The sequence below is a fragment of the Triturus cristatus genome, chromosome 5_1, assembly GCF_964204655.1.
Source record: "Triturus cristatus chromosome 5_1, aTriCri1.1, whole genome shotgun sequence".
Taxonomy (NCBI): Eukaryota; Metazoa; Chordata; class Amphibia; order Caudata; family Salamandridae; genus Triturus; species Triturus cristatus.
Genome location: NC_140587.1, coordinates 139,328,914 through 139,353,690, shown reverse-complemented (window position 1 = coordinate 139,353,690; position 24,777 = coordinate 139,328,914). Strand labels below are relative to the sequence as shown.

The window sequence follows — 24,777 nt, the reverse complement described above, 5'->3', positions numbered from 1 at the left end:
GCTTTCTATGCGTGCATAAGAAGTTTGAATTGGCTGTTTGTGATTAGGGAGCCAGTGAAGCTTCTTGAGGTGCAGTGTGATGTGGGTGCAGCACGAGAGGTTGAGTATGAGTCTTGCAGCGGTGTTCTGGATGGTCTGGAGTCTGTGTAGGAGATGTTTGGAGATTCCAACCTAGAGAGTGTTGCTGTTGTCCAGCCTGCTGGTGATGAGTGACTGTGTGACATCCGTCTGGTGCAACTATTTGAAGATCTTTCTCAGCACGTGTAGGATGTAGAAGCAGAGGGTGCACATGGCATTGACTTGAGTCGTCATGTTGAGCTTATCATCTAGGATGAGCCCTAGATTTCCAGCATGGTCTGTGGGTGTTGGTTGTAGCTAGGACGGCCATCAGGTGGAATCCCATGAGGAGGTCTTGTTGCTGATGACCAGTTCTTCTGTCTTGTCAGAGTTGAGCTCTAGGCAGTTGGTTTGCATCCAGTCTGCTACCATCGTCATGCAGTTGGTGAAGTTGGTTCAGGTGGTGTTTGTCTTGTCCGTCAGGGCATGGAAAAGATGAGTGTTATCAGCATAGGAGATGACAGTCATGTCTTGTGATCGGATGATGTTGGCGGGCGGTGTCATGTATATATTGAAAAGGATGGGGCTGATCCCTGTAGGACACTGCATATCAGTTTCTTGGTCTGTGATGTAAAGGATGGCAGGCTGACCCTTTGTGTTTGTCCTGTGAGGAAGGAACAAATCCATTTGAGAGTTGAACCAATCTCATCGAGTCTTCTGATGAGGGTGTTGTGGGAGACAGTGTTGAAGGCTACAGAGAGGTCGAGCAGGATGTGGGACACTGTTTCTCCTTGGTCCACGATGTTTCAAATGTCGTTGTTGGCCGCAATGAATGCTGTTCTGTTGCTGTGGTTCTTTCTGCGTCCTGATTGATGTTGTTTAGAAGATGGTGAGGCTCAAGGTGGCTCTTGTTCCCCATAGGACTGCCCTACTACTTTAGGTCTGCCCTGCTCTCTGAGAAGGAAGACTGATTCTGCTCCCTTCATTCCAGGCTAAACTGAGGTACTCCAAGTGTCAGTGGGCTAACCTCCTGTTCTGAGCTACAGGGACACAACAAGATCCAGAAGCCTCTCTGCAACTGCCCAGCTGACCAGCTACACCTGGACCTGCCTGAGCTCTGCTGGCTTCTGCAAGAGTGAGTCCCTGATCCCCAAGAGGTGCCTCCCCAGGTCCTGCACACTTGGCTGGAAAAGGAAAAATCCTCAAGTTTGGGCTATTCGTGACCGACTCTGCTGCTGGCAATGACCCACATTGCATAGCTCCGGTAAACTTGATTCTTTGTGCTACATTGACCCCCAGCGACAAACGGCGAGAGATCTGCACTTCGCATTACAGCAAAGACAGCCCACAGTGACTGCCAACGTAAAGCTCCAGCAATGACCATCCATGGCACTTGACTGTCTTTTTGCGCTACATCATCAGTAACCTATGCTGCCCGGCCTGCTCTTTGCGCTACAGCGACAACCATTCGCAACGCTCTCCCTCCTCCTCACGGTCTCCTCCACCGTAAATGGAGCTCTTCGTCCCGGACTTTGAGAAAGTAATTTTTTCAGCTGGACTAACCTGATCCCTGTATCCAGTCTACGCTCCTTCGCGGTCATCCTCAAATTGTGTTTTTTTTCTAGGCTAGCACTACCAGATGACCACGAGTGGCGCTTTGTGCTTTTAGGAGCTATACTTACCTAAAATTTAGAAATTGCAATTCTTCATTTCTACAGATTACATTTTTGTCGTGCTGATATAATTTCATTTATTTAAATCTACTCTATTTTTTCTAAATTGGTTTGGGATTTTTCTTGAATGGGGTTTTCACTTTATTACTGTTTGAATGCTCCATAAATACTTAAACCAGTGCCTCTAAGTTAAGCCTGACTGTTTAAGTACCAAGCTACCAGAAGGTTAAGCACAGGTTAATTTAGTAACTTCGATGGTTCACCCTGACAACAATTGTGGTTGTTGCTTGAGAAGGGGTTTCACCCCCTCAATCAAAAACACAATTTCTTGCACTCGCAAATTGATAATGGAAGTTGGCCACTCTTTCTCAGACTACCCTACAGACCCGATTCAGGAGAGAGACTCACTGTTATTGAAGCCAAAAACGGCTTTATTTTAGCTGTCTCCACCATATATTTCCTCTGCTTCAATATAAGTTAATGGGGAAAATATATTCCCTGATTTGTTTTCAAACTCTCCTACTTTTCAGTTTAAAAAAGTTGGCATGTATGGGTCATTGCAGTCATGGCATTTTAATTGGTTAAAAAAGGGCAATAAATCCCAGCATGCAACATAAACAAGCATTTGCAATGCAAAAGGTCTTGCATTACTGAATGTTTGAGCTATTGGCGTTGCTAATAATAATGCAACGCCAATAGCTTAAACTTTCAGTAATGCAAGGGCTTTTGCATTGCAAATCAATCGCGGCACAGATGCAGCGATTACAACAAAAGTAAACAAATAGAAAAAAAAATGGCAGAGACACGTTTTTTTACTATTTATTTACGTTTGTTACAATGGAAGCACCTGCGCTTTAGCTTTAAACATCTTAAGCTAAAGCGTGGGTGCCGCGATTGCTTCAAAAGTAAAGACTTATAAAAAAAGGCAATGGGACGATTTTTTTTCTAGGTCTTTACTTTTTAAGCAATCGCGGCACCTGCGCTTTAGCTTAAGATGTTTGACTCGTTAACCGCGGCGTAAAATCCGCCGCGGTGCGGACGTTTCCGTGTGCGGGCTGGGACGCGTCGGCCAACGGATGTGCACAGCACTACGGAGGTAGTGCTCGCGACGGCCGTTGGCCGACGCATGCAGCAAACGGGTTAAAGCTAAAGCGGGTGTGTTGCTACGGTAACAAAAGTAAAGAAACGGAAAAAGGGCATATAACCGTGTTCCGTGATCGCAACTAACAAAAGAAAATTGCGGCCGCCATTATTCCAGCTGAGGTGTGCCGTGCAGGTTAAATACATTTAAAAAGCATTGGGGAAAAGCGTGTCCTGCCAGCAACGGCAGGCAGGAGAAAGCCATTTAAGAAAATAGTGCTCCAATGCTGTGATTAAAACATACTGAGTAACAACACATGTAACAAGGGGTGTCCTCGTGGCAGGTTATAGGAAGAGACAAGCATTTGCAATGCAATAAGTCTTGCATTTCCGAGACTTTGAGCTACTGGCATTGTAAATCACAAACCTTTTATCTATGTGTTTTGAAAAGATCGAAATAAAAGGCATTGTCATTTACAATGCCAATAGCTTAAAATGTCACAAATGCGAGATCTATTCCATTGCAAATGCTTGTTGTACTTCTGAAACCATGCCAGATTGGTTCTGTTTGCAATAGTTATGAAAATGATTATCCATACTCTTGTCACCGCTTCTTTTTAATCTGAAATTAATGGGATTGTTACCAGTAGTAGTATACATTAGATATCCCTTTCACAGAATGCCCTGTTTTGGTACTTACTGTTGAGCTCTTAAGCATTGATGAATCCGTTTTCATTACTACATAACAAGTTGCCATTATTTTGTTTCCTCTGCATCTTCCTCTACACAGTACTGATGCTTTTATGCCCCTCAATGGATCCCTATACCCTCATAACTATATTGTATCTGTTCCCAACAGGATGTTAATGCTTCTCTGCTTTTTAAAGCATCTGTCCATCTATTTACTTGCTGTGCTCTTTGCTGTTTCCCCTTTCTTCCATAGTGTCTGTCTTGCATAGTGGGCATCCAGACACATTTACAAGCCACTTTACAGAGAGGCATTTGTATGTGTTAACATATGTGAAGGTAGAAGTGTAAATGAGCGTTCACTGTAAGCACTCATGGGGAGGATGGGATCAGTGGGAAGTAACACAGGGCACACAGAGGTAAATTCACAGAATATGAGACGGGCACCATAAGTATACTACACATAAAATCACAGAATGCTGGACGCCTGTGACTTCTCTGTTGAAGTCACATCCCTATTCTTTCATGAAGCACTCGCACCAAAGTGGACTGCCTAGGAGCACTTGAGAATTTCAAGCAGGAAGAAAGAAAGAGAAATATGACAATGCAGTATGTTTCCATTCACCCTGAAAGCTGGAAGGTTTGAATGAGTCCTTTAGACAAGAATCCATATGTAGACCTTAAAAGGAAGAAAAGCGAGCAGGTGGAGATGTAGCTTTGGGCATTTGGTCAACCTAGATAGGTTAATGAACTACTATAGCAGAATTTGAAAAGGAGGCTAACCGCATACAGAGGTGTCCTGACAGGAACAGCCACATAATGCCATACAAATTGGACAGCAGAATTGTGTGTGTAGTGCAGGCAGAGTAAGTCACACAATCGGAGTATGAGTCAGGGACTTGCTACGTGAGGAAGGTGGTGTCATTAATAACAGCCACATAAACGGGTGCATGGGAGTCAGGGTACGGTACACCCAATAAGACAAGCACGTGCACGTGCGCTCTAAAAGGATTTTTTTTCTTAAAGCATGGCGAAGGTGTGTGCGTGCGCGTGCAGCCTGCTCTTTTTCAAAGCACATACTTGTGCTTGTGGCGCGCCGCTGCGCACTCCCGCAAGCTGTATGTCACCACAAGCACGAGTATGTGCTTCGAAAATGAGCTGTACGACGGCTAAAGGTCTCCTATGTAGCGCAGGCAAGACCTAAAAAAGTGGTACTAAGGAGGGACTACTAAGCCTTTTGACCAATGAAAAGCCACCATATAAAAAGTACACGGACAGAAGCCAATTAAAAAGAAGGGCGGAAAGTGGACGGAGCTTCATGCCCATATCCTGTGTATCATTTGCGTATATCCTGAATACAGCATGTCTCTCGAAGCAAGCGCTGCCTAGGCGAAACCTAAAACCTAGACTGGATATTCTTTTCACGCTTGTTAGACTGGGTGATCTTTTAACACTTGAAATTGAGTATCCAGGGAGCGTTGAATTTACCTGTTTGCATTTAGTAAAATATTTTCACCAGACACTTAGTTGTATTCTCTCCACCCAGGCATCTGCACGTTTTGAAATCTGTTTTTGTATATTATGTCATTTCTATCCTTGTTTATTTGGCTACCTGTTGCCACTACTTTTGTACACTGCCATTCAAAAGCACTAATAAAACATTCGTTTTAAAATATAAAAAATTTGCACTTGAGAAATCCTTATGTTCTCTAATTAAAGGCTGATTAAAACATTAGGCATTGTATAAATTCTAAATTGTCACATCTTTGCTTAACTACGTTAAATGTATATCAATCAATGGCAACTGACGAATATTTTTAATTCTTCGCTGTTTGTCATTTTTTGGGTGCTGGATTTAGTTTATTGTTTGTGGCTATCGCAACAATTAAAACCAATCTCAAATAGTTCGTGATTGCTACCAAATACCACGCCTTTGAGGACGAACTCTCCCTACGGTTCCTCCAACCAGAGTCCTCCTTTGGTGTCGGACATAGCGCGCGCCACCATTTCCAGTACAATATGTAGCCAAGTTAGAGTTCTGTTGAGCCCCGTTTCGTATAACCTCAAACATTCTGCTAATATAAATTTCTAAGTTGAAGTCTAATTTTTGGTTTAAAACTGCCTCTTTTTAGCATTACCTGACATGCCAGGTCCGAAGTAAATATTTGATTTAAATTATAATATTTTTATGTATCAAAGTCAATGTGCGCTACATACGTCTTATTATTTTTGAATTAGTTGAAGGCGCGCATTGATGATTATATTTTGCTAAATATGTGATTTGAAAGCAGGACGTGATGGGGGTGTAGTAAGGAGGGCACCATTTCAAGATGGCCGCTCTCATGCCAGCTCACATGATGGAGGGGGCGGGGAAGCGTGAGCCTGACAGCAGCACCTGCCTTGTTTCCCTCGTCTGTGTCTGGGTCTGCGGCGGCTGTGGCGCGCTCCTTGTCAGCTGTTAAAAGTTCTGCTGGACTTTCACTTGAGCCGTCATGGCGACCAAGAGGGCACTGCTCATACTGGCCAAAGGGGCCGAGGAGATGGAAACCGTTATCCCGGCCGACATCATGCGGAGGGCCGGGGTAAGTGACGGCAAGGGTTAAGGTGTGGGACTTTTTTTGTGTAGATTTATGTAGTACGAGCTCTACCCGAAGGTCCTTATATGAGCAAAAGATTACGTTACCCAAGAAGAACACATTCATTTTTTCGGTAGGCACGGGGAGATGAAGTGATTTCTTCTATAAACACAGGATGCTGAGCTGACGCCGAGACTCGAACCTGGTTCTCCGTGCTCTGGCCGTAAGGCCACATCCTCTCCCCACAAATGACTTAACGCAAAATGATGGGATTCCTCATGCAGATTATCGAAGAGGGGCCCCGAGTCTCCCATATTTCGCATATATTATTTGGCCTTGGGAAGAATGGGGGGGGGGGGGGTCTCCGCGCAACTCCCCTGTTGCGGGGGTTGGAGGCGGTGATATTATGTGGAGGGGTAAGCAGTATGTATGGGCAAGAGAGAGTTGGGGGGGGGGGGGGGGTAAAGAAATGGAAGAGAGCAGAGGTTGAATAATGTGTCATTGTGTAACGTAACTTGGTGCTCTTGTAAAGCTCTTCCATCGGTTAAAGTTCACGCTATATAAATCTGCAACAACAAAAAAAGGGCGTGGGAGCGATTTGGAAAACATTCCCACGCTTTTTTACTTGGATCAAAACAATCCCCGTATTCTTTGGTGAAGGATACCTGTTCCTGCGCTGTTAATGACCACATTGAGTTGCTTCAGATGAAAAGGAAAGAAGGTGGTCCCATGCGCTGTGAACATAGGTTTGATAGGTGTGTGCATTATAATCCACATGCTACTTATGCGTGAAAGTCCAACAATATAGTAACAATATTTTATCTTTTTAGTTCTTCGTCTTACTTTGCCTCACTCACCCATTTGTGCTCAGGATCACAGGTCCCATACTGTTTATGCACTTCAGCTGCTGAAATTGATACGTGTGAGGGGGTGCTGAAAGTGCATTGATGCTTACCGACTGTGAAGGAAGAATGAAAAAATGTCCTAGCTTACGAGAAGGAAAGTTTCAATTCTATTAAGGACTAGGAGGCGAGGATTATGCATATCTTCCTCCACTTTATTATGCACAGCAGGTTTAAAGAAATATTAAAATAAACATCAAAGACTACATATCTCATGAACCGGAGGGGTAGTCTCTATGGTAACAACAGTCCACTTTCATGACAGTCCACCACATATATCGCCATGACGTCCCTTCCGCTTCCTCTTCTTCACTGGAGGTTGTTAAGCTGCAATCGCCACCTCATTCGAATTTTTGATCATTCCCTGAAACAAAGAAATAATCCTGTTACCCGGTTCCGAAAAGGGGAACGATCATCACAGTCTCAAAAGAAACAAAGTCAAAACAGAGAACAGCATAGAAAATGCAATGCATTCAAAGACATAAGTTCAAGTCAACAATAATACATGTCAATTCCTGAACAACAATAACCAAGAAAGAACTTACTTACTACCAACGGAAATCTCCAGGGTGGGGAGATAATGAAATAAACTCAGGGAGGGATAATCCTCACCTCCTAGTCCTTAATAGAATTTAAAATTTCCTTCTCATAAGCTAGGACATTTTTCATTCTATGGCAGGACGGAGGCGAGGATTATGCAAGTTCAAAGCTTACTTACAACCAGGGCGCTGCCTCCGAGATAGGCTTAAAGTAGAACCTCTTAAAGGTAGACTCAGACGACCAATCTGCCTCATTCATAATATCCTCCAATCTACCACCTACCTGAATGGCCTTCGACGCCATGGCCCCCCTTGTGGAGTGTGCACCAAACCTACTCACATCCACTCCTGCCTCAGACATAATTCAGCGTACCCACCTGGTTATAGAGGGAAAAGAAACCGCCTTGAATGGTTTCTGCAAAGCGATAAGCAATTGCCGCTCACCAGGGGGCCTAAGTTTCGAGGTCACTTCCTCATATGCCTTAATGCATCTCACCACACACAACTTAGGATGATCCGGAAAGGAAGGATAAGATACTGACCTGGTATTGGTTTTCGTTCTCCGAGAAATGGTAAAGGTAACTCCATCCGGAGTAAAATCCCTAGCAGTGATGTCTAGAGCCCTGACGTCTGACACCCTTTTACATGAGATGAGGCATAGGAGAATAGCTAACTTAGCGGACAGTTCTTTGCAGGATAAAAATTGATTATCCTGCCAACCCAACAGGAAATTCAGAACCTGGTTGACATCCCAAAGGCCTGAATATCTAGGTTCCGGCGGCTTAGACAACCGGATGCCCCGCATCAATCTACAAACCCAAGGGTGTTCCCCCGCCGGTCTGCCCTCGATATTGCGATGTCCAGAGGAAATGGCTGAACTAAAGGAATTAACCGTCCGGTATGCCAAGCCGCTTCGGGACAACTCTGCCAAAAAATTCAAGATATGAGTAACTGATGCCCCCACGGAATCCCAAGTGTCTCTCCAGACACCAACTGTGCCACCGTCGCCAAGCCAAGCGATAACGCCTGATCGTTCCTGATGCCCAGGCTTGCTGGATGAGGTGCTCAGCGTCCGAAGAAAGTTGGTAGTCTTTCCAACGTCCCTGATATCTTCCACGCCATGAGAGGTAAATGGCCCTGAAGCACCAGAGTGAGAAGGTTCCCCTGGGGATCCTGGAGGATTGAAGGGAATGAGGGCAGAAGAATCGGACAGTCCCACGACAATTCCATTAGCGTCAGAAACCAGGCCTGCGCTCCCCAAACCGGTGTAATCAGTACCATGGATGCTACCGGACGATGAACCTGGGCTGCCACCCTGGGTATCATCATGAAAGGGGGAAAGGCGTAAGGGAACTCCCTCGACCAGTCCTGCAGAAAGGCATCCACCGCTATGGCTTCCGGATCCGGTCTCCAGCTGACGAAGCGCAGAAGCTGGTGATTCAGTCGAGAGGTAAAAAGATCCAGGGTACATGGACCCCATCTGGCCATCAAAGCCAGGAAGACTGCCCGATCGAGTTGCCAGTCGCTGGAATCCATAAATTCCTGGATTGCCAATCCGCCTCAGAGTTCTGCAAACCGGGAAGGTACTCTGCCGTCACTGAAATCTGCTTCTGAAGGCAATAATGCCAGAAGTCCCTCGCCAGGTTGGACAAGGCCCGAGAGCGAGGCCCGCCCAGTCGATTGATGTACCGCACTGCTGAGATGTCCATCCTCAGAAGGATGCAACAAGAGATCCTGTCCTTGGTCATGGACTTCACTGCAAAGGATCCCGCCAGCAGTTCCAGACAATTGATGTGTAACCGGAGTTCCTCCTCCGACCATCTGCCCCCCATCGATATGCTGCCACACTGGGCTCCCCAGCCCAGTCGGCTGGCATCCGATTCGATCACTAAGTCCGGGGCCGACCCGAAGATCGCCCGACCATTCCAGGCAAAAACACGCCCCGGAAAGATCTTCTTTATAGAGGCCTAAGCCTTGTCCAGGGCCGAAAAGGTGGTGACAAACTTGTTCAGCTCCTTAACAAACGGGTCCCAGAACAGCTTTCCCTGAGCCACGGGGCCCGCCTCAGAGGTCGCCAAGTTGCCTAGCTTCGGGTCCACCTTTATCAGGAGTGATCTTCTCCTCTCCACTGCCAGGGCACAGTTCGCATTGCCCAGAAGGCAAATCGCCCGCTGCGCCCAACCCGCGACTGTCAGTCGGCAAAGGGTCTCCAGATTCTTTCGACCGCTCTGCCAATTGGATAATCTGGGTTAAGGGACTTACCACGTCAAGGAGTTTATCCTGACAATTTCTCCAGGACCTATCTATACCCTTCTTGGGATCACGCATGTACGTGGAAAAAAAGGTACACAGCTTATCATCAATCTCCTGAGTAAGCGCTACCTTTCCTTTAAGCGAAGGCCGGGGACATTCGCCCCTCATACGTGTGCGAACCTCCCTCTCCAGAGGCTGGCGAATCTTAGCCGCCACGTAGTCCGCCACCTAGGCGTCAGGGAACCATTCAGATGACCTGGGAGGGTAAATGTGCGTGGGCTCAAACATGTCCGAATGCCCCAAACATCCCTGGGATACACCTAGCCAACTGATCTACTCTATTCTGCAGGGGGGGCCAGTGCCCTCGAGATGGCATGTCAGAGGGCATGGTCTACCGCAGGAGGGAGGCATTGAGGAGGCCATTCTTCTTCAGCCTCATGAATGGAGGAATAGAAATGGTCTTCAGAAGACATAATTATGAGGGTGAGAGCACAACAAAACGCCTGAAAGATAAAGCAGGCAGCCCCCTCTCCAGTGCTCAAGGCAGCAAGGAAAAAATTCCAGCCGTCAGTCTCTCAGAACGAGAGAAAAAACGCCCAGCAGGTGGCGCTGCTAGCGCGCTATGGGGAAAAGCACCGCAAGCGGTGTCTGTGGAGAGAGTTAGACGAGTAATGGGCCGGCCACAGGCTCAGCACCTGCGCACTCGATTGCGCCTCACCACCATTAAAGTGCTCGGCAGAGCTGCCCCCACCGGCAATGACGCACCACGGAAACCCCGAAGCGCTCACTGCCAGGAACGGCGTCTATGGGGGAAAACAAAGCGCTCGGGCAGGAGCCTGCTGCGCTACCGCACCAATCAGTACACCAGTGAAACCAATCAAGAATACAATCACTGCTATGCACAAAAGTAGAAACCCGTCAGACAAGCGTAGGAATGAAAAAGAGTGGCCACTTAACTGACGAGCAATGAAGGAAGCGGAAGGGACGTCATGGCGATATATGTGGTGGACTGTCATGAAAGTGGACTGTTGTTACCATAGAGACTACCCCTCTGGTTCATGGGATATGTAGTCCTTGATGTTTATTGTGTTTATTTGAATGTTTCTTTAAACCTGTTGTGCATAATAAAGTGGAGGAAGATATGCATAATCCTCGCCTCCGTCCTGCCATAGAATTGGCTGGAGAAATGGTGATAAAGAAGTGGAGAAGGGCGAAGAAAGAAATGGAAGGAAAGCGGAATAACCGCATGAGCAAGAAGAATCAAGTGGTCAAAGGGGCAGCTGGAGAAGTTTAACATAGTCTTAAGTTTTAGCCGAACAAAACCCTAGGGCGAAATGTTTTGGATTGCTGTTCTGTTAATGGGTTAAGTGCAGCGGACTGAATTACACCGCTTGATTGACTAATTATCAAATTACGTGGCATATTGTATCCCAATATTATTTGATTGTTTTTCATGCTAATCACACCTTAATACTGCTTACAACTGTTTGCTGTGGATCTTATCAATCACTCAGTATTGTACCAGCCCTAAACCAGTAATCACCAGCTGAACAGACATGGAATACCTGAAGCGATCGGACACATAAAGCCGGCCACTCAGAGAACTGCACTGTAGTCCAACACTGCAGGCCTTAATTATCTACATTATATGTGTGCTGCGTGACACCTCATAATGGCGCTCAGATATGAGATGCTAGTAACAAAGTCCATCTGAGCGGATCCTCCTGGCCACTTCTCTCACCAAACATGCCTGCTCAGGACTATGAACTGTATACAAAATATCAAGCTGGACAACCCAGTAACCATATAAATAGATCATGATCATATGAAATACCACAAAAAGACCTGCACTGTTGCTCAAAGCTGCACACATGTCAAAACCGCGAGATGCACGATTGTCTCAACATAATATAAACGTATTTTGAATTGTACTTATGTTAGTATATAGGTAAATAAATAGATAACCATCGCGTGACCTCCTCTGATGTGTCTATAAAACATACCTTTTGTCTGGAATTTTTGTCCTCAATTTTGACCCTTTGCCCTGCATTTTTAAACTCTCCTTCCTGAATTTGCCCCCATGCCAGTTGGTCACCCTAGCACCACACGTGACACTTTTTCAAATAACTTTTAAATAGTCGGAGCTAGGAACAAAACTTGATTTTTTTTTTTTTTTGCATTGCTATAACCTTTTGCTGCATAACTTGCAGATTTTGTGTGTGAGCGCTGTAAATCCAGGGTGATGCAGAAAACACCACAGCTGCAGGATCCCATAATTCTACTTCTCCCATTGTAGTATGCCTACACAAATGGCAAACATCATTAAAATATGTTTGCATGTCTGCTGGTGCGAGCATGGTCCACTGAGCCGTATGTTCTCCATATTGATGATGATGCCCTCTGTGTGTATCAAGCAGTGATTTTTGGTTGTAAACAATCACCGTTGCCAGTTTTATTAAAGTGTGTGATGGAGGGAGCCAGCACTGTTTTTATTGCGTGATGGAAACGAACATACAATTTTGCTGGAGACATTAAAAGAAGCTTTGCAGGAATATAATATACCCCGTTTGCTCTCTAGAACAAAGTAGAGGCATTATTTTTTCAATATTATAGCTACTTAATTTATAAGTGGTTCATATCGCACTTCTATGTTAAAGCACTGCAAATAAAAGCTGTTTACTACTATCCAATTTAATGATCATAAATGCACTGCCTTTGAAGAATGGAAGTTGTTTGCCTTACGGGGATTCCAGTCCATGCATATAACTAGATGTCATTGGTGTCGGTTTTGCTCCTCTGTCATGCTGCAAGCTTACGATTGCCATATTGCATTAATAAAAAGTTTTATTTATATGGTTTATTCAGGTATCAAATATAGTGTGCAATTTTGTTCTGTAATCAAATATTGAAGTATTCATTTCATTTGACAGAAGGAACTGAGTACGGTTTCCTTCAGTAATAGGAAGGAATGCAGACTTTATTCTGTAGTAAGTCTATCCCACACACCACGTGACCACAGCTCTCCTTAAGACAGAACTTGGAGCATACACCTAACGCATCCTGAATATACAATGAACTGGTTATTAAGATATCTACCATCACTGGCTACCATCAGCTACTCACAAACTTTGGAATAAGTAAAGCCTGAAGCCGATACTTTATTAAGTCCCACATCGAAGAGTCAGGTTGAGCCAAGGCTGCTTATACGTTCTGGCTGGCCGGCTAATTCCTCCTACCATAGACGTGCTACTACAAGTAAGGACAGCAAACCCTTTCTAGTAAAAGATTATAAAGGAATGTGCATTATTTTGTTTAGTACGGCAAAGGCACAGGGCATATTCTATTCAAGTCGTGGTAAAAATACAATGTTGTGTTCATTAATGGAAAAGGCATGCATTGTTTCATTCAGAATGAAAGGAATATGCACGTTTGTTATCAAGGGAAAATAATGTGCAGTTTTATTCTGCAACAGGAGCTGCCATTCAAGTACATGAAAGGAAATAGTGCTTGATTTCATATAATAATGGGAAATTTTGCTGATTTAATTCAGTGATAAAAAGGAGCACACACTGTTCATAGTGGAACAGAATGTACACTGTCTTGTTTCAAAAAATTGAATCAGTCTGGTGATTTGGTAATGGGAAGGAATGTGGGCTGTTTGTGTCCAGTAATAGAATGAAATGGGCATTGTTTTATTGAGCAATGGAATGAGCAGTGTTGTGTTCCAGAAACGGAAAGGGCTTATCCTGTTTATTCAGCAATGGAGATTCATGTCCTCTGGTTTGTCCCAATATTGTCCCCTTGTAAAATCCTAGCTCAGCCCCTTTTCAGTGTTTGACTGATGGGTTCGAAGAGGGTTGAACGTTTATAGACTTCATGAGATTTACTCCAGTGAGGGCATTGGGTATTGTGGACGTTTTTAACGTCTCTGTATGCGGCAGTGGCTGCAATGGGGTGCATCTAGGAGGGGATGCACGACTGTGATGCGTTTGTGGGGCTTGCACGAGCCCCCTTGTAGGTCCCAGAGCTTCCACAATAGCCTTACTGCCTGCTTGAAGATGCTCTCGCTGCAGTTTCGTTTCGTCCTCAGTGCTTTGAATGGATTGCTACTGTTATACTCCATTTCCGCTTCCCAATGCATTAGGTAAACGTTTGGGCAATGAAGCCATTGACTCGCAAGCTAACAAGTCTGCTAAGCACCTCTGCAAATTTGTTGGCGCCAGAATGTTTATGAAGTTGGAAAGTGTTACATGCCCACAAGCCCGATGTGAATATACTTTTGGTTTGCAGTTTCAAAATGTATACTCTCTGATGTATACATTTGGGAACTCTTGTGACTACTATTAAGTTAATGTCCTAATTGTATCCTATCTAGCCTGGTTGTCTGAAGCAAGTTCTCCTTTGAAAAGCATTGGGCTCCCGACTCTGCATTAGCACCCGGCCACCACTGTGCTACTACTGGTAGTGCAGTTTTTCACATGACCCTTTCTCCTTGCTGACCTTTGGTCCCGAAGACTGGAATTGTAATTCTGGTATCTGTATAACCGCATTATTGTTTTCCTCCATGGGATAACATTAAAGTCTTTGAAAATTGCATTGTCAACTTCTGAAAGTCCTTTTTTCTGCTACACGTACGTACCTTATTGCGAAGCTCGCGGTCTTAAAATAAGCTCAGCAAACAAATGATGGACGGAATGCTGACAATGCAAACATTCTCCCCCAGTCAAAAGATCTGGGTTAAAGCCATCGTTCTTTTGCCCACTACGCCACCCCAGTTTGGACCCAGCCATATGCAAATCAGTCTTGACCCTGTGCCCCATGGGAACAGTCCAGACCGAACTGCCAGGCCAGGTCCTCCCTGGACCGGAAACAAGCATCCTGGGACCGGTTTCAGGGTACGTCACCCTTCTGGCACAGTGAGCAAGGGACCCATGTCTGGACATTTGTCACCCGAGTGAGACTGGTATGCCCAGACGTGGATCCCGTGCTCTCCATGCCACTGGAATCAAGCCATCCTGGCTGAAGAGGGGTGAAACCCCAAAACCGGTCCTAGGATGCTTGTTTCCAGTCCAGAGAGGACCTGACTTGGCAGTTCGGGCAGGACTGTTCCCATGAGGCACAGGGTCTAGACTGATTAGCATATGGCTGGGTTCAAACTGAAATGGCATAGTGAGCAAAAAACTATAGGCCCAGATCTCTGTACTGGGGTGAATGTATGACCTTGTTCTGCATTCTGTCCAACAACTGTTGTTTTTGCATTAAAATAAACTCAAACAAAGCGTATTTTTATAAAATTGGTGTGGATCTCCTTTTTGAGTCGTGTGTCCTTTATTGGTAAATGTTGTCCAATGAATGTCTTGTGCTCCTCTGTGTTAGGCCTAAGGCTGCTCGCCCACACTAAAACTTATAGAGCACTTTGGGGTTTACATTGAGCCCTGTACACTTCCGGGAAATCTCTGGACCTAGTGGTATACCATTAACAGAGACTGCTTCCTACACCGTGTACAATGGGACAGAGACGTACCGCACAAATGGCATCCTGTAAAACCGAAAAGTTTCAGTGGAAAAAACAAACCATACAATGGCACAAATCTGGCGATCCTGTGGGTTGCTTTGCATTGTTTCTGATAGAAGTATATTTTTACAATACTATCTATGTAACTGTCAACTACTTAATAAAAAAAAAAAAGTAGCGCTTCTGCATCCTTTCAAAAGTGTGATCGGTATTCTAGTGCTTGGACGCTGGCGGCTTTACATTTACTTCACAGTCCTCTGGTTTCCCGTTTTTTGGCGGAGAAGGCAGTTTGAATCGGTGTCTCAACATAAGGGGACTTGTGAGCCCTCTGTGATCCACCACCGTTTTGTAGGATGCACATTCTTCCACAAGATTCCTGTCAAAACAGCACCCTTTCATATTTTTAGGATGTTACATTCGAGGTACTTTGGCGGTTTGGCCGTGGGTTTCTTATCCAACGTTTCCCTGGTCGGAGAAACGTAGAAGATTTAAATTCGCCTCTTTAAGCGCAAGTGGTCGTTAATAATAAGAAATCTGGAGTATTCGAACTGAGCCATGGGACTTGACAGGTTTGTCCACTGTCTCCCTTGCTTTTTGCTCTTACCCTGGAGTCGTTGGCGGCGTGGATTCGTAGAGACCCAGTAATCCGGGGACTGAAGTGGGCTGATCCGTGGAAGGACCGCATTTCTCTTTATGCGGACTCACCCACTCTCATTGTTAGGAAGGGCTGCGTTGTTCAAATGTCACTGCCACGCTTTCTCTATGCGCTTCAAAATTTCCCAGTTCCGGTCCTGCCAAAATATTTCAAAGAGGTAGAGAGTCTCCAGAGGGAACTGCTTTGGGATGATCGCCCTCGCATAGCTCTCCCAAAATTAGTCTTGAGTTGGTATGACGGGGGGATAGGGCTACCCGACATTAGGAAATACTACTGGGCGGCCCACCTGGCAGCTATAAATCAGTGTACGTACCGTCACTGGGATGACCCAGGTTAGAAGATGGACAAATGGTTATTACCGGGGGGTAACTACAACATGGCCCTATACTCTAAGCCGAAGAAATTTTCCCTAACGGGACCGACCAGGCATTCAGTACATGTGTGGCACACAGTTAACAGAAGCGCACGATGGCTACTCCTTTGTGGGACTCTGAGCAATTGGGCACCCTGAAAAGATCAAAGGGGTTTGATAAGTGGGATCTGATTGGGGTCACGAAAATAGGAGACCTATGGCAGAAGGGAGAAATGATCTCATGCGCCACCCTGAAACAAGAATATGACCTGGCGAATGCAGAATACTTTTGAAATTTGCAGGTGAGACCTGCACTAACATCGCAGTTGCAGAAGGGAGTGTCCCCCGCAGAGTCCTCGCCGTTGGAAGATGGGCTGCTCGATGGGTACCTACAAACGAAAGCTGTCCCTTACATATAAGAAGCTGGTAAATAACGCACCAGATCCTCTCAAATTGATCCAGGAGCACTTGGGGAGAGATGGGTTGGAGCTTGACGAGGAGGAGTGGCAAGAGGCATTGGCCTCCTCACGAGAAGTGGCAATCTCCTCCAGGCTGCGACTGGTCCAATTGAAGATCCTCCATAGAATTAACATCACAGGGACTCGGCTTGTCAGTATGGGCAGGGCAGAGAAGGGCATGTGCAGAAGGCAATCTGGTCAAGCTGGTACGTTTATGCATTTCCTATGGGAATGTGTATACATCCAGAAATATTGTCTCTGAGGAATATGTGATGTTACAATGCATGCCTTTACATCACATACCGTTGCAACGCCAACCTTTACCCCGACTTTCTGTCAGGGGAGCGCTGGAAGTTGGAATAGATTAATTTTCTATTCCAACTCCAGTGTGTGCAATAGTAGGGAATGTGTTGGCGTTAAATCCAACACCTTCTATCCACTGCTGCACACCTTTTTCGTTGCAACGGCATGCGATGGAATGCATGCATTGTAACGGTTGTGTAGTAAAGGCTGTTTCCCGTCTCGGAGAGGTCCAGGGGCTAGTGATAGGAATTGAGGCTAAGAGATGTCTTTTGAAAGTCTGGGAACCTACTGATTTAAGTAGACCAGACCAAATATGGGTTACACTGGGGCTGATGGTAGCCAAAAGGAACCTGGTTAGACTGTGGGGGGCTGGGACGCCGCCCAAATTGGAGGAGTGGAAAGCTGATATGGACTGGTGTATGCTACGGGAAAAAATTGTATATGTTGCCAGGGGATGCCCCAAAAAATGGACTGACCTATGGAGCAAATGGAATAACTACAGTGGTAATGTGTCCCTCCAGTGGTTCCCTCTTTAGAAGATCCCGTAACGCCATAACAATCGCCACACTACTATATCGGGTATTATATTGTACAACGGTGATACGTATGAATATAACTGTAATGTGATTTACCCCATCGAATTGTGATTGGAAATGTTGTCTTTTTGTAGTTTAATGAAAAGAAAAGAAAAATCGCCTCTTTAGTGGTGTTGGGGTTTTATTGTAATAGTGATGCGCATGCTTCTCCACACGCAGTCGACTAAGTTTGATGTCACAGGCCTGGAATAGCCGGCATCCCCTTTGCAATCTCTGTCTCTGATTGCATATATTTCTTGAATTGTAGATTAAGGTGACAATCGCTGGCTTGGCGGGAAAGGATCCGGTGCAATGTAGCCGTGATGTTGTTATATGTCCAGACACAAGCCTTGAAGAAGCCAGGAAGGAGGTAAGTTGAGGTATAGGATTGGGGACGGAAGACCAGCAGGATCACTGTTTTGACCGAGAGAGCCATATGCTCCTGTGGAAGCTCTTCACAGCCACTACCAAGCAAGCAGCAAATCCTTGATTTGTTATTTTAATGCTTCATATCTCATGTGTTCTAAAAGGGATGTCTTCTGTATTGACCCCTCAAAAGCACAGCCTCCTTGTTGCCTAGATGCAAGAAAGTCAAATGCTTGTGTTATCCTTTCATCTTTTGTATTTGTGAATAACCAGGGAATGTGTGTCCTGGTTTTTAGGAGTGTAATAAGAAAAGCTCAGTCCTTTTTCTCTGCGACAAATCTGTTTAGTTACATGGTTATGGCATATTAAGTCATTGAGACAGATTATGAAGTCCAGCATAGTTTCTGTTCGTTTTACACCACAATCCTAAAGCCCCTATAGTATATGGAAAGGTGTGATGTGCAGTGTAGATTTACTTTTGAGACCATGTCAAATCCTGACACCAGTTTACATGCGCTAGGCTTGTAAATAAATGTTTGATTGGGAATGTTCACATCTAATCCAGTATCCTTTTGGCATTTGCATCAGTGTGCAATCAAATATGATAATGTATGAATAATGCTTACCAGAAGCAAAACTGGCCTGTTTCGTGAGTAGGTGGTACACAATGTATGTGCCGACTGTTGTCACACTTACCCCACTAATCTTCCAATGGTGTTGAAGAAGCCTGTGACTGATCTGAGACTGGGGTTGCATTCTAGTATCTTAAGTTAATACCACCCTACCCTTCCAATGTCTCTCGAATTATTGGTTAATGCAGATGTCAGACATTATAACTCCCAGTTTTGGTTGTGTGGCATGTAATGTTACTCTCATGCTCTTTTTCTTTGAGTGAAATGTTTAACACGTCTGAAAGTATGGTGTGGTTTAAAGCAAGTGTGAGATTCGGTGTTTGGAACAAATGCTTGTTGGTCCTTCTGCAGTGTGTTCTCTCAGCTTCTTCCTTCAAGCTACAGCGCGTGCCCTGGTAATTAAATCTGCCAAGCCCTCGAGGCTTCGAGGTAGATATAGTACTTTTGTTGTTTAACGTTAGATGTTTCTCTTTTAGGGGCCTTATGATGTTGTGGTTCTACCAGGAGGTAATCTGGGTGCTCAGAATCTATCGGAGGTAAAAAAAAAAAGTATCTTTCTGCACCTAACATATTTGGGATTATTTGTTTTAATTATTTATTAATCCTCCTTTGTTGGGAATGTTGTACTGTAGATAATCTGAGTACTCTAGTTGCTAGTACTGCACCTCTGTGTGACTGGCATGCAACTATGGCATAGAGCCAGTACACACACATTGTGCTGCTCAATACTTCTAATGTTTCACAGCTCCCTCCTTTGCCCTAGATATCCACTGTTCCTAATAACCTGAATTTGTGGCATTAATAATGCTGCATTTGTGAGAGGGTGAGGGTCAAGGCGTGTTTTTTTTTTTCTTTCTTTTTTTTTTCTTTTCTTCATTGCTAAGGCTTCTCCCTTTTTCCCTTTTTGTGGCAAGTTGTTTGTTCGGGATTCGGTCTCTTTAATAAGCTGGTTGCTTCTGGTTTCTTCCATCTAGTCTCCTGTGGTCAAAGAGATATTGAAGAGCCAAGAGAGCAGTGGGGGACTTATCGCTGCAATCTGTGCAGGTATGAGTCTGCTTAATAAAACATGTATTGATTCTGGCTGGATAATTGTTTTTATATTTGTAGAATTTTCTCTGCATCACATTTACTGCCCTGTCACAAGAATTCCGTTTACCCACAGCTTGTTGGGTAATAATATTCAACGGATATATTCTTTGAGTAAGTTCCGTCCCGTACAAAAGTTTGCACTCGCCACATGATGCTTGCCTCACGAGCACGTAGTTTTGTTTTGCACCAGTCTATTGAACATCATTCTTTATTTTGCTATTCACTTGTAGCAGATGCAGGCCTCTTTTGTACCTAGTGGTAGTGGAGTAGTTGAGCAATGTTTGGCTGCTCAGAGATGCAGCTTACTGTTGTGTGTTGGAAACCAAGTCCTCTTCTTTAGTGGGCAAATACGTTTTTTTAAAAAAAAGAGCATTCTGGGTGTTAGCGGGAAAGTCTGCATGACACGTTATCACCGGAACTACCATGTGGGATCACTCAGTTTAGAGGTGGATAATTTATGCCTGATGTAATATTTGTGTGGGTGGTTTAAGGGCTTGGAGGACATTTCTTTAGGGCTCTCTTGGGAGACGTTAGTGGGCGTAAACATTTAATCAACGAAACCTGCAAAGTAGAGCACAGGGAACGCCAGAAAGTGATGTATGGCACCAACAGTGAGGGAAGGGGCTGTGGATGGGAGACGTTGAAGACCAACAAAAGGGGCATCTGCAAGGTCTAGTCTCCAGCACCAGTGGCGGGCGAGTGGTGAGAATACCACCAGTGTTAAAATCGCCATAGGGATTGCTGCAGTTGGTCCACACACACCTGATCTTGGGAGCCATCTTGGAAACTGGCCCACCTTCGACTTCAGAACCTTGACTGCTCGGCCAGTGAATGATTGGGACCAGATTCAGAGGGGGTGGTGCCCAGTTTTCTGTTCATCAATTTCTCAATGAATAAACTCAGTGATTGTACTCTGTGAGTTCCGAATGCAGCTATGACCCGTTAAATAGGTATTTTATCGACTATGCCTGTCCGCAAATGTCTGTGGCTGCAATTATGTGACTTAAAGATTTCTTACGTATCCTCACTGTGGTGATCAGATCATGAGTGTTGGCTAAGCTGTCTGCAGGTTCCAATGTGAAGTGCTCCGAGTTTGACTGACACTTCTCTGTACTTTTTTGTAACACAAACCTGTTGCCGTTTGACCTTTCTCTGGCCGTTTAATTATAGATCCAAAAAGCTACAGCTGGGGTTACAGCTGGAGTTATTTCAGATGGATGCCAGTGAGCCATCCTTCGACAGCCAGTGTGCTGGAGCGGGGGGGGGGGGGGGGGGGTTGGAGTTAACTGGCCAGTTCAGTAAACCTAGGCAATGATAAATATCACACTATTTAAGGTTTGGGATTCTCAGCCAATTCTGAAAAGCAGGCTGTACTTGTTTGGCACTTGCCACACGTGTGTTCTTTTGGTTAGACTGCTAATCATTAGAGTTAAAAGTAATATTATAAACTGTGTTTGATGGATATTATGGTTTGTCCCTTGTCTGGCATCTGATGTAAACATCTTGTGGGGGTCAATCTTACTGCTGACATTTATTCAAACCTTGCTTATTGTTCTAGTGTGTGCTGTATTAACTCTCGCAATCTGTTTTAGGCTTACTTACAATTAAGGCTCCCTGTTTTCTGTTTTTACGTATTTTTACAGATAAATACAGATAGAAAATAATGTGTTTTCTGTCTGTATTTTTTTTTTTAAGTGAATAAATACAGAACAGTGTGCTTCTTTTAAGTGGCAATCTGTGCTGTCTTTCATGAATTATAGGCCAGCAGCTAAGCAGATGGATAGCATGGGTAATTAAAAAACAGGATGACATTTCTTTAAATAATGGCATATGTCAACATACATTTATGGTATACCGATAGTATTATCCAGTGGAGGTATTATGTAATATTTGGCAGCTTAAATAGCTAAAACACAATAGACATAGGAGTGCGCGTCTATAAGTTAAATATGGAAATGTCATTTTACAACTACATTTATATGCAAAACACAAAATAAATATGGATAAATACAGATAAAATGGTCCAAAAATAAATATGGATAAATAGAGACGGAAATGTAATACCATAAATCCGGAAGCCCTACTTGCAATCCTACAGAATTTGGGGTTGTAAAAGACATGGCCATACAATGCTGGCAGTTTGTGAGATTCCTTTCTCATCGGTCTAACCTGAGTTTACGTGCAACAGTTACTGTTTTTTTAAGGCTTTTTAATTTGTGTTTGCCATGCAGTGTTTTAAATCAACAATTATTCACTTCATTATAAATCTGACTATTGTTGGGTTCTGCTTTGGAATCTAAGGCATCACAATGGTTTAGAATGTAATGGTATGGAATACTGGCAGGTGGCAGTAACCTCTTTCCCTGCTGGTCATGTAAAAAGGGGCCCAATTAAGAAGTAAAACCTGCCCGGTTTTGGTGCTTCCTTTCACTGGTGACGAGGATGTGATCCATGGTATCGAATGGCTTGAGAGGAATAGCCTTAGCCACTATGCGTTTGATGTCCTCAAACTCGCCACCACACTCCTCTTCCCATACATCTTTCTCACCCTTTTTGAGAAGGGCACTCTAAGCATGTGTTCTCTCAGCACTCCTGGGAATGAATTGTGCATAGAATTCCATAAGACCCATAAAAGATCGCAACTGCTCCTTGGCCTCTGGAATAGGGGCATAAAGAATGGCTTTCAGTTCCACACCATGCGCAGACAACTTGTGTCTTAAATATTCCACACTTTCCACCCCAAACTTGCACGTTTCTGTTTTCAGAGTAACACCCTTCTCTTCCAGAATAGTCAAAACCTGAGCCACGTTTCTATCATGCTTAGTCTTGTTCTCCACACCCACAGATCATCTTTGTGTCATAGTAGTTCGGAAGTTGTTGACCACTGTGTTCTGTTAACTTAACACTTCTCCACGTCTCTTCTTCATAGGCCCCACCGCTCTGTTGGCACATGGAATACACCATGGGAAAACAGTCACCACGCATCCGTTGGCTAAAGATAAAATGATGGCTGGAGGTAAGGATGATGGCTGTTCATAATGAGCATGGTGCGAATGAAGCCCAGAGCTTGGAGGTCTGCTGCAGGTGGAGCACCTCAAGCGAGCATGAAGCCTCGATCTGTACAAGTCTGCTCTCTGCATGGACTTGATGTTAGGTCATTGCATGAAAACGTCTGTGTGACTTCTAGCTGGAATGAATTATTGGTTTTAGTTTAATGTGCCCACATAACATTCCCAAACTTTACAGCTTTTTAGCGAGGCTGCTTGAGTTCATTTTTCACATGGGTATGATGTGTGTGTGTGTATGTTTCTCTGTCTGTCTGTCCCTGCAACTTTGCCTGGCATTTAAACCATTTTTCTTTTTGCTTCCAATCCCAGATCATTACAAATACTCTGAAAGTCGTGTGCAGAAGGACGGAAACCTTATCACTAGCCGTGGCCCTGGCACCAGCTTTGAGTTTGCCCTTACCATAGTAGAAGCATTGTTGGGCCCGGAGACCGCTGGCAAAGTAAAGGCTCCCCTGGTCCTCAAGGACTAGTCCATCTTCGACAACCACAGAAGCACTTTGACCACAAGAGCACTTAAATCATTTCAACCTGCTTTAAAGAACACATTTTCTGGCTTGCAGCAACATTTAGAATTTTCTATTGGGTCTGCCTTAAACCTCCTACCACAAAGTCTGACTGCGACAAACTGGCGTGTCTTGTGTAGCAGTCTGTGGTACTGGCTTTCTAGCGCTATAAATAGCATATGATTCTCTCCAAATTTTCCTTTGAGTATGGAGTTCACACAAACGCACGGTTAAGAATCAGACGTAAAATGTTTCTTTAAGTTCCAATGATTTACATGGTTTTGCTTTAAATAAAGAATAAACTGAACTTTGTGTTGAAAGGCACGTATTGTATTTATCCTTTTGTCCTAGGAAACGGGTCCTGGTTGTAGTTTTTACCATCCATATTTTAAGAATTACTTGTTTTAATCTATTAAAAAAATAATCTTGTGATTGAAGCTGTGTTATCGGATGCTAAGACATTAAATGATTCCTCCTCTGTGCAATTGACATATCTGAGGTTTGCTGATGTGTGCAGTTTGTAATCGAGCCCAGAAGAGACCAAGTGTTTTCGAAGGTAGTAGCATGAGAAGCGAATATTGCATAACTGGCAAAGAACATGAACTACTCTTACTTGTAATAAAACATCGATAAAAGGCATGCCCTGGAAGAGATATTGAACATTTCGAAACCATGAAAAAGTTGCACGTTTATAGCCCAAACTATGAGGAAGGTGGCAATAAACCCAGTAGTTGCAGTGGGTTCTCAATACTAAAGTTTCCCCACCCAGGAATTACTGTCACCAAATCCAATCCCCTGGGAATTCAAACCTGGGGAACAGGGATTTAGTGACCGCAATTGCTGGGTGGGAAAACTTTAGTACTGAGAGAAAAGATTTTCTACAACTACACGGTTTATTGGCCATGCAGACGCGTTACTGTTAGGCAGCTGACACGATTTTAAAACTTTCACTAATTTAGGAGCACTTCTTTTAACTCCCGGCAATCTTGGCAATTTATTGAATTGTTGTTCCTCTCACCGTTGTGCCGCATTTCACTGCTCTCCGCACTGCTTCCTGGTCCATCGTGGGTCTTTCCCGTTTGTGAGGAGGGAGATAGCGGACACAGTCTTGGATAACTTCTGGGCTGAGTGGGATGTCAGCGGTTTAGCTGCTCACCTCCACTATAAAACTGCATGCCTGACATGAGGCCCAGTGGGCTCGCCAAAGGAGAGCCCTAGGATAGCTGACCCAGGTAAGGGGAAATGCCCCTCCAATGCAGTGATTTACTCCCAGACTTCTCCAGAAAATCTTACTAGCAATTATGTCCATTGCTGGAATGGCTTCTTAAGCAATGTTAGATCCCTGCCTAAGCACGCAGTAGAAGTTTGGGACCTATTCACCTCCAAGAACCCTGATATGGTATTCTTGACGAAAAACCTGGCTTAAACCAAGCTCCACCACGCTATTGCAGTGGTACTCCCGGAGGGCTACCGCATTCAAAGGCTGGATAGACT

The 24,777-nt window shown here is 44.5% G+C and overlaps 1 protein-coding gene and 1 long non-coding RNA gene across 2 annotated transcripts in view; one reads left to right on the top strand and one right to left on the bottom strand.

Moving 5' to 3' along the window:
* The window catches only part of LOC146830413 (uncharacterized), a 45,267-nt gene extending 38,950 nt beyond the window's left edge, over positions 1–6,317 (bottom strand). Inside the window, exon 1 of the long non-coding RNA XR_014961423.1 lies at positions 6,181–6,317. This is a non-coding gene — a long non-coding RNA (uncharacterized LOC146830413). The remainder of the gene's footprint in view (positions 1–6,180) is intronic.
* PARK7 (Parkinsonism associated deglycase) lies at positions 5,857–23,607 on the top strand. The gene is made up of 6 exons (XM_085604605.1): positions 5,857–6,079; positions 17,894–17,995; positions 19,100–19,159; positions 19,598–19,667; positions 22,642–22,728; positions 23,090–23,607. Exons 1-6 carry the CDS (start codon positions 5,990–5,992, stop codon positions 23,248–23,250), a joined length of 570 nt encoding a protein of 189 aa, XP_085460731.1. The 5' UTR covers positions 5,857–5,989; the 3' UTR covers positions 23,251–23,607.
* Positions 23,608–24,777: the final 1,170 nt, after the last annotated feature.

Coding starts and splice junctions, on each gene's coding strand:
- PARK7 (XM_085604605.1), top strand. CDS start 5,990: ATGGCGACCAAGAGGGCACTGCTCATACTGGCCAAAGGGGCCGAGGAG. Junction 19,160..19,597: donor GTGCTCAGAATCTATCGGAG/GTAAAAAAAAAA, acceptor TCTTCCATCTAG/TCTCCTGTGGTCAAAGAGAT. Junction 19,668..22,641: donor TATCGCTGCAATCTGTGCAG/GTATGAGTCTGC, acceptor TCTTCTTCATAG/GCCCCACCGCTCTGTTGGCA.